General features: G+C 39.2%; 1 protein-coding gene across 2 annotated transcripts in view; it reads left to right on the top strand.

The window, feature by feature from the left end:
• Positions 1–4,031: 4,031 nt before the first annotated feature.
• The window catches only part of KPNB1 (karyopherin subunit beta 1), a gene marked incomplete at its 3' end in the record, with an annotated part of 50,368 nt that continues 36,234 nt past the window's right edge, over positions 4,032–18,165 (top strand). Inside the window, exons 1-5 of one of the 2 annotated variants that reach the window (XM_081933296.1) lie at positions 4,032–4,535; positions 6,002–6,060; positions 10,376–10,558; positions 10,907–11,107; positions 11,860–12,012. In XM_081933296.1, the coding sequence (XP_081789422.1) occupies positions 4,496–4,535; positions 6,002–6,060; positions 10,376–10,558; positions 10,907–11,107; positions 11,860–12,012 (636 nt within the window). In that variant the 5' untranslated portion in view covers positions 4,032–4,495. The remainder of the gene's footprint in view (positions 4,536–6,001; positions 6,061–10,375; positions 10,559–10,906; positions 11,108–11,859; positions 12,013–18,165) is intronic. The other variant, XM_081933297.1, reaches the window with a different exon arrangement.

Genomic DNA, 18,165 nt, shown 5'->3' with positions numbered 1-18,165 from the left:
ATGTCTTAACCACTAGATCTGAGTATGACAATTGAATTATTAAAAAACCATCTGTTCAAAACAAATCTGGATGAGATCTATAGAAAATAAAAGCAAACAAACTTGGGAATAGGTATATGTATGGATGATTACATATATGACTTGAGAAAGAAATATTTTAAATATAGGTAGTACTCAAGATTGTAATGGAACCTGGCCATTGCAGTCACATGTTGCAACGGCCATTAAGCAAAACAGCCTCCTTAATCTTACCTTCTGTTTTCCATGATGCAGCCATTAAACAAATTCAAGAGTTATTAAACAGCATAGGGTTCCCCGGGATGGGGGAGGCCTATGCAGGGCCAGAGTCACCTGCCCCATATCTCCCAAGCCTACTCTCACCGCTTTCTTGCCTCTCAGGGTGCCCATAGTTCTTCAACTTCTTTCACACCCAGTGAGTAAGGAGATCAGGCTGGTCAGAGTTTGCAATGATTGGTGAGCAATGACAGATCAGGCTGGCTGGGGTTTGCAATCTAGCCTTAAGGCAAAGGTGTTATTCTTGTGTAGGGGGCTGCCTTTTTATGGAAGTTCCATAAACTTCAGAAAAAAATGGCTTATCCTTAAAAGAATTGACCTCATTAAAAAAAAAATCCTACAATGTTGCAAGAATAGAACCTGTTGAAAAAGGTTTGCTATAAGACTGACTCTGTAAGAAAGCTGATTATGTGTTAAGTGGGTGCCACTTTCAGAACCTGCAAAACAGAAAGGTAAGTTGGAGCTTCCTGGGCCAGGGAGTAGTTTAAGTCTCTCCAGTCCTTAGGTGGGGAAACAGCTGGTGGCTTGCAACTCCACCCAGCCTGATCTCTCCTTGCTCACTTGTGGTTGAAAACTCTTGCCAACCTGATCTCCCCTTGCTTGCTGGGTGGGAAGAAAGCTAGAGGCTGCAAATTCCAGCTGCTTTGCACCCACTACAGCCAGCCTGATCTCCCTTGAGTGAATGAGTGGGAGAAGCACTGCTGCAGCCACTATAACTTTGAATCAGGTTTTAAGTAGCTTTTGGGAACTCTATTATAAGTTAAGGACTTCTTGTGTTAAGTATTTCAGCTCAAAACATTTGTATATACTCAAATAATTAATTAGAAAAATGTGTGGTAACATAACTAAGAAATGCTGATCAATGTTGAATACATCTAATAATGAAAGATTCTTCAAAATTTATAGCTGTTAATCCAATCAAGTAAGTAGACTTTTACATAATGTAAAAAAAGGATTCTATGCTTTGCAATACAAACCGTAATTCATAGATGGGGACAGGAATTGGGTCAATTTCTTACGTTGTATGTAACTTAGATCCAGAAAAGGACCAATATTTTTCCTTATCAACAAAAGCATAACAAGATACTGCTTTCTTCCAATTCATATTCTTGTACCTCAGTAAAATAACTAACATACATGAGTATTTGTTGAATGTATGAAGACTTAAGGAAGGGCCAAAAAGAAAAATAAATGGTTCTCCCCTACCTCTTAAGGACTCTTAATAGGATTATCCCAACTCTTCCTTATGAAAACATGACTATTTGAATAATAACTGGACATACTTCTAAGAACAATGAGATACATGTGTGTACAATATTAAGCACCAAAACATAATGCAAAAATTATATAGCAGCCCCCCCCCAAAGTGTGTTACCGAGGCAGATATCCAATTCCCATTTTTTATTAATCTATATGATTTATTAATTATGCTTTGCTTAAAATTCTTAAAGACCTTTTAACTAAAAAATATCCTAGCATGTGTCTTTATAGAAAAGAGAAAAGTTATGTGGGATGCTGTATCTGTTGATAAAGTCCTTGGCAAATTGTCTCATCAAAGATTCATGATCAAATATGAATTATATGAATATTACTTAAAGAAAAAAGAATAAGGTTAGAAATAATTGAACAGTTCTTGAACCAGTATAAAAACAATAGTTATGAATAAACAGTGAAATAGCCGTTTGCTAATGATTATCTATAGTGGTTAAGAATAAAAAAACCCAAAACGTAAGATTTTTTTTAAGATTGGGAGAATGGGCATTATAATGACAAATTAAAATATAATTCTAACCCTTCTGTTCCAACAAATGGTTGCATTGAGACAATTTCTACTCCTTTTGTGGTATGTGTACAAAATGATGCAGTTGATTTGGAATAAATTTTGGCCCAATGAAATAAAAATATTGACCAGTATGTAACTTCCTGTGAAAAAAGCAATTATATTTTGGAAATAATTAGAAAATGAATTGAAACTAAAATTTTAAATATCACAAGGCTATTAAACAAATTAATGATGAAACCATATATGGAATGTTGTCTAATTTTGTAATAATTTTGTAATTACGGTATTACAAAAAAGATGAGTCAAAAAATGAAGAGACCGTAGAAACTGCCATACATACAAACTATTGCATTTGAAACTTTTTGACAAAAGGATATGAATACAGCTTTATAAAATTTGCCATGGTACTGGGGGGGGGGGGAAGAATTCTTAAATACTTGCTATTTTTTCTTGTTTTTTTAAGCAAAATTTTACAGAAAACTGTTCAGAAACTACAATTGCTCCTGGCATAAAGAAAAGGCTTGAAATAATTGCATGTTACAAAGTTTATCCTGTGGGAAGATGCAATTATAATACAGGCACTAATAAGCTGTGACAGACCATAATTTAACTTGGCCTTCATGAGGCAAGGATAAGAACCCATTTCAAACAAGTGAACATCTTTTGAATTTTGTTAGCTTATTGTCGGCATTCTCACATTGCTTCTATGGATGTGAGGTACTGTCTCTTTGGACATCAAGGCCCAGGAAGATAGCCTGTCACAAAGCACATATTTTCCAGAAGACAAACTAATGAGTTCTTTTTGCCATTCCATTTAATATTTCCACTATGCTTTCTACTACTTCAAAATTATCTGTATTCCTTTGTGAAAAGCATATATCCAAATAAAAGAATGGGCTATAACTGGATATATTTTTTAAAATCTATGTAAGAGATGCTTTCTTCAAAATAATGTTGATAACTGGCAATGCTTTGCCTTAAAAAATATTAAAAGAGGGAAGAAAAAAATTGGAACTAGAGGACTGTTGTGTCTGGGGACTTTTGATACTCTCTGAACTTGGTTGTTTGCTGCTTTGTTATCAGACTTCATAACATCTTCATTGCTACAGTAGAAGGAAGTGGAGAGTGGAACAACCAAGCTCACTGTACAGAAGAGAGTTTATCCTGTAACTGATGCGCTTCCTATTCAACACAGCTTGTGCATCTGCATTGAATGTAGGCATTTTGGTTTAGGTTATATTCTATAGAAATCAGAATATAATCACATTTGAAGAAATCAAATCAGTCCTTTGTTTCTGAAAGGCAATAGTTAAAACTCAAACTATCACACACTTTACAGAGTAATACCATTTCCCCGAAAATAAGCCCTCCCCGAAAATATTGCAACACAGCAGCAGCCCTGAGGTGACCACACTAGCTGCCTCCTACATCTCAAAAATAATAAGACCTCCCCAAAAATAAAGCCAAGTGCTTATTTCAGAGGTCAAAAGAAAATAAGACACTGTCTTATTTTCGGAGAAACACTGTATGAACACCAGGCAATGTAAAGTAGGAGTAATATTACACGTTTGCAAAATAGGTAAAGGCTTTCATTCACTATGAATCAGGAAAAGGCTGGAAATGCTTCGCTATGTTTGTGTACTCAAACATAAATTCCTAATACTTCGATTGATCTCTTCCCTAGTATAAGGGCATAGACCTGCTGCTTTAATTAATACTGCCCAGCTTATCTAAATATAAAGTTTTTGAAACCGTGCGTTCTTTTCGACCTGTCAGCCTCGTGACGTACGATTGACAATGGCCAATCAGCGTGGGAAGGAGGGAAGGCGGGCGTTGGCCGGTTGAACAGGAGCAGGAGAGGTGTTCATGCGCCTTGGCAAGAATTGGATTGCGTGAGCACGCTGCATACGCACGTACGTTACGTGCCTGAAGGCATACTTAAGGCCTGGCAGGCCTGTCCAGTTAATTGGCCAGAAAACAGGGCAATGATTTAGCTTCCCTGACAGGGAGGTTGTGGGGAGGCCCGTTATTTTGTATTTTAATTTCTTCCCCCCCTCCCCCCTTGTCTGAGTCGCACTCGCCGGATAACTTCATTTTAGGTCGTTTTAGCGCGCGCGCGCGCTTTCTCCTCCCCTCTTCCTTTTTTCTCTCCTTCCGCCGCCAGAAGGAGTTGTGCGTGAGGAGGGGGAGGGGAAGTTGTAGGGGAGACTCCAGTCGCTTCCGCCGGGGGTGGGGCCGCCCCGCAGCTGAGGGAGAAGTAAAGAGCGCGCGAAGGGAGACCGATCGGCCGATTGAGCGGGCAGGCGGAGGGCGAGGCGGCGGCGATCACCGACTCCAATCCTCTCCTTTTCCCTTTCCCTTTCCCCTTCCTCCTTTCCTTCCTAGCTTCACCTCACCGCCGCCGCCACCACCACCACCATGGAGCTCATTACGATTTTGGAGAAGACGGTTTCCCCAGGTAAAGGAGAAAGAAACCCCTACACCCCCCCCCCCTTCTAGATGTGCTGCAGAGGGAGGAACGGGTAGGGATGAAAGCATCTCCACTCTCCAAGATCGGGAGGAGATTGGGGGGTAGGGCATCTAAGGCATAGCGTATATGTGGCTCTGGGGAAGGCGTTAGCCGTTGTTTGAAGAGAGGAATGATTTAAGGGAGAAGGTGTGGGAAGGGGTAAAAGAGGCCATCCTCCCGTTGACGATTCGGAGCCGTTGGAAGAGTCGGGCTCCGTCTCTGGCCTTGGGGATAAAGGAACCACTGGTTTGGGCCCCGTGGTTGGAGGGAAAAGGAGGGGCAGGGCTAAATTTTATCATTTGTGGGATGGAGGAGCTTGCGAATCCCCTAGTTTGGCTGGCTCGGAAGTAGCCTTAGGCGTAAAACGCCCCTTTTACATATTTATATATAAATATATTTATAAATATAAATACATATATACACACACATAAAGATATAAATACATATGTACATACATACATGTAGGTCGGATGATGAAGGTAATGGTGCACGTGCATGTAAGAAGGTAGCTTTGGGCACAAGTTAATGGATTCGCTGAATGATCTGGGAAGAAGAAAGGGTCCTCTTGAGGGTGGGAAGGAAGGAAGGACAGTGCTGTGCGTGGCATATGGGTTAAGGGTGGGGTGGAGATTCCTTAGCATATGACTGTGGGCTAAATCTTCTCGTCCGAGAGCTGCTTCTTAGATGTGCTGGGGGAGCATGGGGAGACGGAAGAATAGGCGATGGCCTCACGTCGGGTCAACCGTACGACCAATGCCTCCATGAGGTTAAAGGTACGGTGGCAATGAAAGCAGCATCCCCTATGAAGTTGAGGCCCGATATTTATCTATTCGGGTCTGGTTTAGGCCAAAATCAGTGGGCCGAGATCGGCTGTGATAAGATAATTGGGAGAGTTGTGACAATGAGGCTAGAGCCGTACTGGTATTTTAACATGTCTAATGCGCCTCTCCCCGAAATCTTTAAAAAGGCATTCGTTATGGATGAGTTTTTATTTAGCGTACGGCATCTACAGAAGTGCAGTCATTGATACACAACTGGAATAAAACACATCGCATATACAAACAAAAATATTAGTTGTGGGAGAGTGAGGTTACGGTTGTAATGTACTTGTAACGTTCCCCGAAAGGCGTTTCTCTTTTTGAACCCCACTGTGCGGTACTGATTGATGGAAAATGAAGTTTGAGTAGAAAGAAGCATGATACGCCGGGGACTCTCTGTCTTTGGTGGGGGCTCCGGGAGGCCTTGAAAACATTCATATTCAGAATGGAATGAGTTTAAGCAGAAAGAAGAGCGATTACTGGTAAAAGGCGAGAGGATTCGGGGTGTTAACTATTGGACTAAAATTGAGCTTTAGGGTCGCCACTGACACCCCTAGATGCATTTTTTTCTCTCCCACCCCCACCCATCTTCTGCAGACTGCACCGAGCTTGAAGCGGCTCAGAAGTTCCTGGAGCAGGCAGCCATCGAGAACCTGGTAAGGGAAAACGCAAGAGTTGAGCTGAGTTTGGGTGGGGTTTGCGAAAATGGAATATTTTCCCTGTGTAAAAAGACCAGATCAGAGCAGGCCGAGCCGCCATAGAGGGGCGCAGCCTAACCGTAGGCTTTTTCTTCCCTCTCTCTCTCTCTCTCTCTCTCTCTAGCGGCGCGGCGCGGGGGGGCGAGCATGAAGCAGCCAATGGCAAAGCTCTCGGGAGTCGCGCTATCCAATCATGAGGGCGATCCTAACCCGCGGGAGGGAAAAGGAAGGGGAGGGCAAGTTGGATCTACCGCGCTGCATGCATGGAGGGAAAGTGGGGGTGGTGATTAGGTTGGGCCTGCGGGACCGGCCATGTGGGGAAGCCGGCGTGTATAGTCAGCTAAAGGGAGTGGGCAGGAGGTTGTCTCGAATGGGCCGTTGAGCTCATAATCAGTCCTACTAGGTTTCGTTTCTTCTGCCTTCTGCCCTAGTGTAAACATTCTCTTGTTTTGCCTTTGGATCGTCTCCCATTTTCTATACTTTTCCTGCTCTTCCATTTTTGTCCATTGCCTCTTGTTTTAGTAGTTTTTTCATAGATTTGAATAATTTTTACCCAGGCGTTGCCCATGTATATGTTTTGCTTACATTTTCATGCAATTATTTGTTCTTTGGTTTGAAAACAGGCTTGAGTTCCTTCAGTCTCTAAAATACAGAATCTTTGTGAAATACCTCATTCATCCCTATTTTGGAAAGGATTGATTCAGAGCAATATTAGCAGCCAAATGAAGCATTAATTGATATAAATACCAGAATAATTATAGTGTTATAAGTCTAGTGCTGAACAGTGAATTAACTAATCCACAATTTATAAGGAATACCATGTATGCAACTATTACATTTATTGGATCACAATTAACTTCTATTCATTGTAAGGCCTTAAAGGAGAATAGGAATAAAACCTGAGCGTAATTAGTTATGATAATGAGCCTTTGCTGTTGATATTTTTTTAAAAAGCAGGAATATAATATAATAAAATAGTGTGTCATATCAAAGCAATTATTGGGGATGAATTTTTTGTATGGCATTCATCCAAAGAGAATTGTTCAGTACTTGATTTTAACTGATCACATTATAGAGATTAGTTTTTAGACTATAGGTTGTTTGAGGCTTGTTTACTAAATTTATTTCATTGGCAATGTTGGCAGAGTACATACATTATCAGCAATTGATGGCTTAGTGTCTTAGATTTTATACTAGTACTTAGAACATTTTCTTTTTCTTAATATTTACATTGTAGGCTAACTATATTTTTAAAGGGTATGGTACACTTTTTCAGCACTGCAATAAATAAATATAAATAAAAATTACAACGGTACATATATTGTTGAACAGCTTATGACTTGTATTGCTAATGCAATAATCAACATTAGCACTTTTATACCATATGATTGCTCTTTCCCTAAAAAACTACACAAAAGTTCTGGAATACTTTCATAGGATATTTATTTATTTGTACCCCACCTTCATTATTTTTACAAATAACTTCAAGGCAGCAGTCATATACTGCATGCCTTCTTTCTCTTACTTTCTCCACAACTCTATGAAGTGAATTAGGCTGAGAGTGTGACTGGCTCAAACTCACACAGCAGGCTTTTATTTTTATGTCTAAAACGGTGCTAGAACTCATAATCTCCCACTTTCTATCCTGGTGGTCTAACCACCCCAGACCAAGCTGTCTCAGTATTCATACTGTTTGCTGGTTGATAGACAGAGTTCGTTTTACAGTTAATTTTTCTATTTCATAGATCTGTTTCAAATCACTAAATTGTATTGCTGATAATATGTTACTAGCCAAATGTGAAATCAAATTTTACTATGAAATATATCCCTCTTTTTCAAATGTCACATTTTAAATGGTAGTACAATGTGAATTATCATTGAAGACACATTTCTCAGACTCTCCCAATTATTCACAAAAATGCAAAGCATCTATAGACTCCTTAAGGGACTAACATCAAATTTTGAAAAAGAGATCACATTTGTATTCAGTCCACCTTTCAAAACAAAATGCATCCCAGGATTTCATTTTATATTTTCAGTAATTCTTCAAAATAGATGGGGAGCAATTGATGGACCTAGGTCAAGTAGGGAACTTCATGTCTAAACAGAGATTTGAATTTGAATTTCCATAGTTCAATTCCAACAGCAAAGATGTTTGTTTCTTCAAACCTTTGCCCTCTAGAAATCCTAGACAACAGTTCCTATTTCTAAGCCAGTAAGGTCAATAAATTATGTGAGGCTTACAAAAATAAACATATATTTGAATATATATATTTTCAAATGATTTCTTCAATTAAGAATCAACCTTAATCAGAAAATAGAAAAACTATATTGATTAATATTATGGCATGTCTTGAATTAGAAATTATTTGATAATATTTATGATTTTAAGATAAAGAATTTTGCATAACAATATTTTGCAAACACTGAAATATTGATTATTTTATCTAAGTGTTCCAATATTATTCTTATCCTATTTTTTCATTACATTATATCATCAGGTGAATAACCATGTATGAGGTTTGTAGAAAAGACTAGGGAACAGATAAACATTTATTTCACCCCTTTAGCAGATATTAATTTCAGAATGTGCTTTGACATATTAAGGCGTAATTCTCACTTTTGTTCTTTGGTAGCAGAACAATTTTGAAATAAAACTGAAAAAGTGCTATAACACTTAATTACTCTCTGCATAGCAGACTGCTAAATTAAGGTTTGGGATCTTGACAAGTTGCTTACCCTTCATTGCTTGTCACTTATCTTTGTAAAAAAGAGATAAATTTCACAATTGCATTCCTTGTTTCTTAATCCAGAGATATATACATGTTCAAAAATAATCAAATTTACAAAGTACATTATGATTGGATAGGAAAAAGGAATTAGAAAATGAAATCTGCTCCCTCTATGTTTTGGAATGAATGAATGAATGAGGGACTGGTTTTATTTTTGTGTGGGAGGAGAATTAAATCTGAGGAAACATCCAAATATTGTTTATGATACAGTAATATAATTCCTGCTTTACAACTTTTATCCTGGCAAACCTCTGTTTCTTTAATATATCAATCTTTCTGAAAATACTACTTCAAATGATAGTTTAAGCATTATTTAACCTTGTTATTCTTTTCCATACGTTATACTTTCCATACTTTATACTTCCTAACTGCTTTTAATAAGATAATAAAACCTACACCAAATCCAAATTTAGTAACACTCTAGGTTTTCTGTTTACGTCATCAAGCGTTCTACAAGTAAGTATTGATAGTAATATTTACTTGATGACCATCATAGCTTGGAAAAGAGGGGTTTTAAATTTATTTTGTGCTTTTATATTGTAGCAAATTGCTTCTGTGCACATGTTGATATATTTGGTTAGATATTTTGAAGAGTGGTTCTGTAATTAGTTTATTTCAGTATTGAAATATCATTTGAGGATCATACTGATTTTCTTTATTGAGAAGTCATTATTGAACACAGCACTTCTCTCACATAGTTTGCTGAAAAAAAAGTATTAGTAATTTCTAGCCCTATGATTTTCAATCTTTTATAGCAGAGCAAAAAATTAAGTATCTTATTCCTCCTGCCCAGCAGTCAGATCAGTGTTAATATTTCATAGTCCTAGTTTAGTGCTAACCATGAACATATATTCAGGTCTAGCCAGCATGTAGACTACCCACCAAATATTCAAAAATTATTTGAATAAAAGCTCTATATGCTGCTATAGTCTAAGTTAATATGTAACAATTGGATTTCAATATCTTTGAGAACTGGTTGTTACCTGTAAGTTAAAAACTCAGTTATTTCTATATCCTATAGTTGGGTATTACTTTAAAGTTCAAATCTTTAAAAATAAGGACAGAATACTTTCAATTTAAAATAAATTTTAATTCTATACAAATGAACTCTATGTATAAGAAATGTAGAGCAATGGCCCCAATCTTTTGGTTCCATTGAGGGCGGGTTTTTTCTGTGGACTGGGTGGTTTCATATGCTTCCTGGATCCCACCTGTGTGTGTGGCGGGGGGGTTTGCTCACTTGTGTGGCCTTGGGGTTGAGGACCCCTGTTGTAGAGAACATAGAGTATTGTAAGAGAGAACTCTTAAGTAGTATATAAATATAAGAAATTTAGTATTGCCTGATGGTTACATATGGTTGAGATATGCTGCTTGGATGAGAACTGAAAAATGTTTTGATCTAGATTATCATAGTTGTATATTTCTGCATTGATCAAAAAGATATAACATGTTTTGGTTATTGAAGTTTTTTTCATTACCAGCCTACTTTCCTTGTGGAACTGTCCAGAGTGCTGGCAAATCCAGGAAACAGCCAAGTTGCAAGAGTTGCAGCTGGTTTACAGATCAAGAACTCTCTGACATCTAAAGATCCGGATGTAAAGACTCAACATCAACAGAGATGGCTTGCAATCGATGCCAGTGCTCGCAGAGAAGTCAAAAATTATGTATGTTAAACCTTACTGCTTTTTTTAGCAGTATGGAAGTTTTTCAGTAATAAAAGCATCTACAGTATATCTTTAAATTAATACTGTTTTTTCAATTTACTATTCCCTTGGTTATTCCCAAATTGAGAAAAACTTGTCTTACAACTTCTAATAAAAAGGTTGGGAGGCATGCTTTATTTTTACTCAACTTCAAAAATGGTACAGCAAAACAGCAGTCCATTGCTTAAGTTTAAGTTTTATTAGATTTATAGACCGCCCCCTCTCCCCGAAGGGACTCGGCTTAGTGCTAAAAGTATTGCAGCTTTGTGATCTTGCCTACTGATGATGATCCTCTTCTTATATTCACAGGTTTTGCAAACCTTGGGTACAGAAACCTACAGGCCAAGCTCAGCATCACAGTGCGTTGCTGGCATCGCCTGTGCAGAGATCCCTATGAATCAGTGGCCTGAACTTATTCCTCAGCTAGTAGCCAATGTTACAAATCAACATAGCACAGAGCATATGAAAGAATCAACATTGGAAGCCATTGGCTATATTTGTCAGGATATTGTAAGTTTTGCCTTCAACATGCTATTCAAATTACGGTATTTCTTCATCCTGTGCTTATTATTAATCTCCTACGCTCTGTTGCTTAATTTTAATCAAAAGCTCATTCCCATGTTTTGTTAACTGAGCAAAGGAGTAGTGCACAATAATACTGTCTCTGAATATGTTCTAAATTTCTCTTGCATGATTGTAGCTGATTCCAAATTGTGCATTGAAGGTTTCACCTTTCAAGCCAACTGAAAATCCTAATATTTGTTCTCCCGGAGTGTAACTGCATGTAATCACTACCTACTATTTTTGCGGGAGCAAAGCAGATTATTAAGTCTTGCAACTTTATGGACAAAACATGCAGAACAAGACAAATAAGGCACCAACAGTTTTGCTGTCCAATTTTTCTATAATTTCTTTGTATTCTGTTTGTGACAGATGCAAATTAATTTCACTAATTGTGCAGCTACCTATGGGACAGATTTAAATATTCTCTCTATAGGAATTTGGTAGGCTGCCTCTTTGCTGGAGGCTGGATCAGAGGACTCAATTCAAGTTAGCCCTAGAATTCATCTTTCTGTGTCCAAATAAGATGCAGAAACTAAAGTACTCAGTGACTAATGCAAAGTGTAGTGATTAACACCCTCCATTCTAACTTGGAAATACCTGGGCTTCTCCATTTAGACAACATACTATTTTATCATTTTAGCTGGTTGGGCATTTCATAGGGATACAGACATAGTTTACAGTATTCTTTCTTTTTTCAGGATCCAGAACAGCTTCAGGATAAATCCAATGAAATTTTGACTGCCATTATTCAGGGCATGAGGAAAGAAGAGCCAAGTAATAATGTGAAATTAGCAGCTACAAATGCACTCTTGAACTCTTTGGAATTCACCAAAGCAAACTTTGACAAAGAGGTAAGTGATCATATTGGAGTCTGATGCAAAAAGGGTTGAAAAGGATGTCAATGAAATCCATGGTCTGTGATGAGCAACCATGCACCACACTGAGTTCTGATGCATTCCTCTTTTGACTGAGACTTGGATTTGTATATATTTAGAACTTGTTTGGAAAAAACTTTTACGTTTATTCAAGCAACAACAATAAATCAAAGTGACATACACATAAAAATGCCTTAATTGTATTGGTCAACTGTGCTACATAAAGGATTATGATAGCATAACCTCCTCTTGTATGCTCTTGTTTGGAGATCAAATTAATATGTAGGCTATTAAACAAATTTTAAGGTGCATATAGTCAGCAGTTGGCTTTCTGGGTAATATTATTTCTTATACCAAGTATGTATCTTCTTTCAAAACTTGGAATTAGATATTAAAAATATATCAATTCCTGCCATGTAATATGCATAACCTATTCAATTGGCTTCATAGTATTTTTTTAATTTCCATCCGTTTATATTGTCCTTATAAATAAAATCAATATTTGCACTATGTCCAATGAACGGTTCATGATAGTGAATCAGTATGCGGCAGATGTCATAAAATCAGTATATAGACGCACTGAGATTTTCAGTCTCTCTTTTCCAAGGAAAAGGGTGCGTCTTAAACTCCCCAAAATACGGTAATTTCAGAACACATGAATAGACGTAACCACATTTTCAACAAGGAAAGTGAGCATCCTAGATCAAGCCAAGTCCAAAAGCGGTAGAGAATTTCTGGATACCTAGAACTAAGACAAATTGATCATCAATGGGTACTTAAAATAAACATGTGCCAACAATATCAGAAACAAGGAATGACAAACAAGCTTATGCTAAACAACAGTTCAATAAAGGAGCCACCAAGACCCAAGATATTACACTGAGGGCAAGCCACTAATATATAAATCACTGATGATGTTATCTGGTTTGGTAATGAAATACCTGCAATAAAACAATCAAACACAGAGTGCGCTAAGGATCCCACATTTAGATACCATTTCCTTATTTGGGAGATGCAGCTTCAACATCATCAATTCTTTATATCTTTTGTCCTATTGATGACTAAATAGTATTAGAAATAGGGATAACAACCTCAACGTCTCCTCTTTGTTTGTTTCTTCTGCTTGCCCCTGATTTTTTTTCTTCCATCAAAATAATAAAGTTAAAGGTATTCTAAGTATATTGCCTCAGTAAAAAAAAAAGTCATTGAATCTGTGGAGAGTATTATAATATAATTTCTGAAACTCGGGGGTTTATTCTGCTATCAGAAGCCTTCAGATCGAAATTAAGAATACTTGGGACAATAGTGAATCTTCCCCAAAGTAGCCATTTAGTCAGAATTTCCATGAGCAGCAAGTCACAAAGAAGCTCAAAACAAAATTTTGGGATCTTCAGATCACTTCTTTTGAATAAAAGCAGGTTTTGATGACTCTACCAATGTAGAATGAAAATAGAATTCGTGGAAATCAAGTAAGATAGAGAGATTATTGATGCCTATATCAAATTTGCTAGCAAGCACTTGGAGAAATTTTCTATAAATACATAAGCCACAAATTGAACTCTTTATATTTGGAGGACGATTAAAAATATGAATTCTACAGAATATCAGACTATCCATCAGCTAAAACTCAAGTATACATAGATGATGCAGCAAAATAACATATAAGCTAATCTATAAGAGAATGAACATATATATAATCTATAAGATAATGGATGAAGAAAAATAAATGTATTATGTTAGAATGCAGGTAGTCCTTGACTTAGGAGTTGTCATTTAATAACAGCTGTCATTAATCAAAATAATGACAGACCCCCCAAAAGGTACTTAGAACCCAGAATTGAAGTTCTGACTGCCAGATCCCTCATCTACCCTACAGTCATGTGATAGCATTTTGGATTCTTAGCAACTGACCTATATTTACAACTGCAGTGTCCTGCGGTCATGTAACTGACATATCTTTTGTTGGAAATCAGCGGTGATTCGCTTTACAACCATCACAAAAGGTCATAAAATTGAGTCAGTCATGTGATGACCCTCTTATTTATTGAACTTATGACCATAACTCCAGTCATAAGTCAAGGACTACCTGTAGCTATGTCAGAATCATCCTAGAAATGTCACAGCACAAAACAAGTTTGTGGTAGAAAAGTGTTAATAAATTGAAGCAATTTGCCATGGAAGAATGGGTTCCTATACATAATATGACCACTATTAATTGGAAGCGTTTGGTGCTAAGTATTTGGCTTTACTTTTTTATTCTGATACATTATATATTGGATGAATTTGTTGATGAAATAAATGAAACAGGCTCCAAAATCTGGTGCTATTTATTCACTCAAACTCCATGTAAAAACCACATGATAATATAATTACACAGATAATACAATTACACATTATTTTTATTGATAAAGATATGCAAAACACCAGAAAAACTAAAAAAAGGCATGGCTACTTTTTCACACACTATATTGTTCCAGCTAGAGATAGAACATTTTATGAGACACTTACAAGCCTTTCTCTAGATTTGCTTCTAGTAAGACATTTTTTTTAAAATGCTATGAATACCAAATTAACAAGAACCAGTATAAAAATGATTCTGATCTTACAGTGAGGCGCATTGTGTGCTTGTTTCTGAAAGTTTTTGAAGATATATTTACCACAGTATAATTTACAAGTTTAGAAAGAAATGGTGATACGACTAGATGGTTCCGCCCCAGGCGCCAGATGGACCCCGAAAGGTTCCTGATGGAGCTTGGAACTTTTCCTGAATCCCTTGCTCACAACTCGACCGAAGCCCTAGTGGAAGCCTGGGATAGGGCGGCCACTGGGGCCTTGGATCACGTTGTGCCTTTGCGGCCTCTGACCCGGTGTCGATCCCAGGTGGTTCCCTGGTTTACCAAGGAGCTCCAGGAGATGAAATGCTGGAAAGGACGCCTAGAGAGTGGCTGGAGGGCCAGCGGGTCCGAATCTGATCGAACACTAGTAAGAATTCATATTAAATCCTACTTAGTGGCGATAAAAGCAGCAAAACGGCAACATTTTTCCGCTCTTATCGCGTCCGCAGATAACTGCCCAGCCGCCCTGTTTAGGGTGACCCGCTCCTTACTTAACCAAGGAACTGGGGAAGACCCCTTGCAGGGTAGGGCTGAAGAATTTGTTCAGTATCTGCAGGATAAAATCGCTCAGATCCGGACAGACTTGGAGTCTGACTGGGTAGATTCGGGCGAGCCGACGGGGATGAATCTTGTGGAGACAATCTGGGATGAGTTTGACCCTGTGACCCCCGAGGGCATGGACAGGATTATGGGGAGACTCAGTGCTGCCACTTGTGTGCTGGACCCGTGTCCCTCTTGGTTAGTTTCGGCTTCCCAGGAGGTGACACGAGGCTGGCTCCAGGCGATTACCAACCCTTCATTGAGAGAGGGGTTCTTTCCCACCACCTTGAAGGAGGCGGTGGTGAGGCCCCTCCTTAAGAAGCCTTCCCTGCATCCAGCTTCTTTAGCCAATTATCGTCCGGTCTCCAACCTTCGCTTTGTAGCAAAGGTTGTCGAGAGTGTGGTAGCACGTCTGCTTCCCCAGTACCTGGATGAAGCTGTCTACCTGGATCAGTTTCAGTCGGGTTTCAGGCCCGGGTACAGCTCGGAGATGGCATTGGTTGTGTTGGTCGATGATCTCTGGCGGGCCTGGGACAGGGGCGCTCCTCTGTCCTGGTCCTATTAGACCCCTCGGCAGCTTTCAATACCATCGACCATGGTATTCTACTGCGACGACTCGTGGGGTTGGGAGTGGTGGGCACCGTTTTACGGTGGTTCTCCTCCTACCTGTCGGATCGGTCGCAGTTCGTGTTGACTGGAGAGCAGGGATCGACCCCCAGGCGCGTCACTTGTGGGGTGCCCCAGGGGTCGGTTCTCTCACCTCTCCTGTTCAACATATATATGAAACCGCTGGGCGTGATCATCCGTGGTTTTGGGGTACGGTATCATCAATATGCTGATGATACCCAACTTTTCATCTCTACTCCAAACGATGCCCTCGACGTGATATCCCAATGCCTGGAGGCTGTGCGGATCTGGATGGGGAGGAACAGGCTCAAGCTCTATCCCTCCAAGATGGAGTGGCTGTGGTTTCCGTCATCCCGATTTGGGCATCTTGTACCATCTTTGATGATAGGGGAGAAATTTTAGCCCCCTCAGAGAGGGCCCGCAATCTGGGAGTCCTCCTGGATATGCAGCTTAGTTTAGAAGAACACCTAACAGCCGTAACCAGGGGGGTCTTTTACCAGGTTCGCCTGGTACATCAGTTGCGCCCCTTCCTGGATCGGGATGCTCTGTGCACAGTCACTCATGCCCTCGTCCTTTCTCGCCTGGACTACTGCAACGCTCTCTACATGGGGCTGCCCTTGAAGAGCACCCGGAGGCTTCAGCTGATCCAGAATGCGGCTGCGCAGGTTATCATGGGGGTACCTAGGTACTCCCATGTTACACCCCTTTTAGGCCGCCTGCATTGGTTGCCGGTTGTTTTCCGGGTGCGATTCAAGGTACTAATTATTACCTTTAAAGCGCTCCATGGCTTAGGCCCAGGGTACCTGTGAGACCACCTACTGCCACCAGTAGCCTCCCACCGTCCAGTATGATCCCACAGAGTTGGCCTCCTCAGGGTGCCGTCGGCCAGACAGTGTCGGCTGGTGACCTCCAGGGGGAGAGCCTTCTCTGTGGGAGCGCCTTCCCTCTGGAATGAGCTGCCCCCGGAGCTTCGCATAATCCCTGACCTCCGGTCCTTCCGACGCACCCTAAAAAGTTGGCTTTTCCAGCAAGCCGGCCTGGCCTGTTAATTTTATCTAATTTTTAAAATGTTATTGTCAGATTAATTGGGTTTGTTTTTTTGGATATTTATCTAATTTCCTTTTAATTTTTGTGATATGTGTTTTTTAATGTTGTACGCCGCCCTGAGTCCTTAGGGAGAATGGCGGCATATAAATCCAATAAAACAAAACAAACAAACAAGCACATTGTTTTGAGTTGCAGGGAATTTCAGTTAGTGTCTTCCTTTCAGATTTGGATTTTGTTTTACCATTCAGGACCTAAAATACGAATGAAAACAAATGTTCAAGTCAATGAAAGATGAAATAAAATATATTGACTGTCTAATGAGTAATTTAAAGTTTGCACTTATTTTATCCAGACAATTTTATATTGAAACTATAGTTGTGTCATATCTGTAGTAAACTATAACTTTAAAATAATTTTATTTCAAACTAAAACTTTAAAACTTTCTAGTAGACTCAAGAATTTTACTCTTTCAGAAAAGGTATGTGGTTGAGATGGCTTTTAAGTATTATATGGAAAACATTGCCATATTGCAATCATACAATAATACAATACAATAGTAGAGTTGGAAGGAACCTTGGAGGTCTTCTAGTCCAACCCCCTGCCTAGGCAGGAAACCCTATACCGTTTCAGACAAATAGCTATCCAACATCTTCTTAAAGACTTCCAGTGTTGGGGCATTCACAACTTCTGGAGGCAAGCTGTTCCACTGATTAATTGTTCTCACTGTCAGGAAATTTCTCCTCAGTTCTAATTTGCTTCTCTCCTTGATTAGTTTCCACCCATTGCTTCTTGTTCTACCCTCAGGTGCTTTGGAGAATAGTTTGACTCCCTCTTCTTTGTGGCAACCTCTGAGATATTGGAATAATGCTATCATGTCTCCCCTAGTCCTTCTTTCTCTTAAGCTAAACATACCCAGTTCCTGCAACCGTTCTTCATATGTTTTAGTCTCCAGTCCCCTAATCATCTTTGTTGCTCTTCTCTGCACTCTTTCTAGAGTCTCCACATCTTTTTTACATCGTGGCGACCAGAACTGAATGCAGTATTCCAAGTGTGGCCTTACCAAGGCATTATAAAGTGGTATTAACACTTCACGTGATCTTGATTCTATATCTCTGTTGATGCAGCCTAGGACTGTGTTGGCTTTTTTGGCAGCTGCTGCACACTGCTGGCTCATATTTAAATGGTTGTCCACTAGGACTCCAAGATCCCTTTCACAGTTACTACTACTGAGCAAGGTATCACCTATACTGTACCTGTGCATTCCATTTTTGTTGCCTAAATGTAGAACTTTTCACCATTG

This window comes from Natrix helvetica, assembly GCF_964273705.1.
Source record: "Natrix helvetica genome assembly, chromosome: Z".
Classification (NCBI taxonomy): domain Eukaryota; kingdom Metazoa; phylum Chordata; class Lepidosauria; order Squamata; family Natricidae; genus Natrix; species Natrix helvetica.
This window is presented reverse-complemented; position numbering and strand designations above follow the sequence as displayed.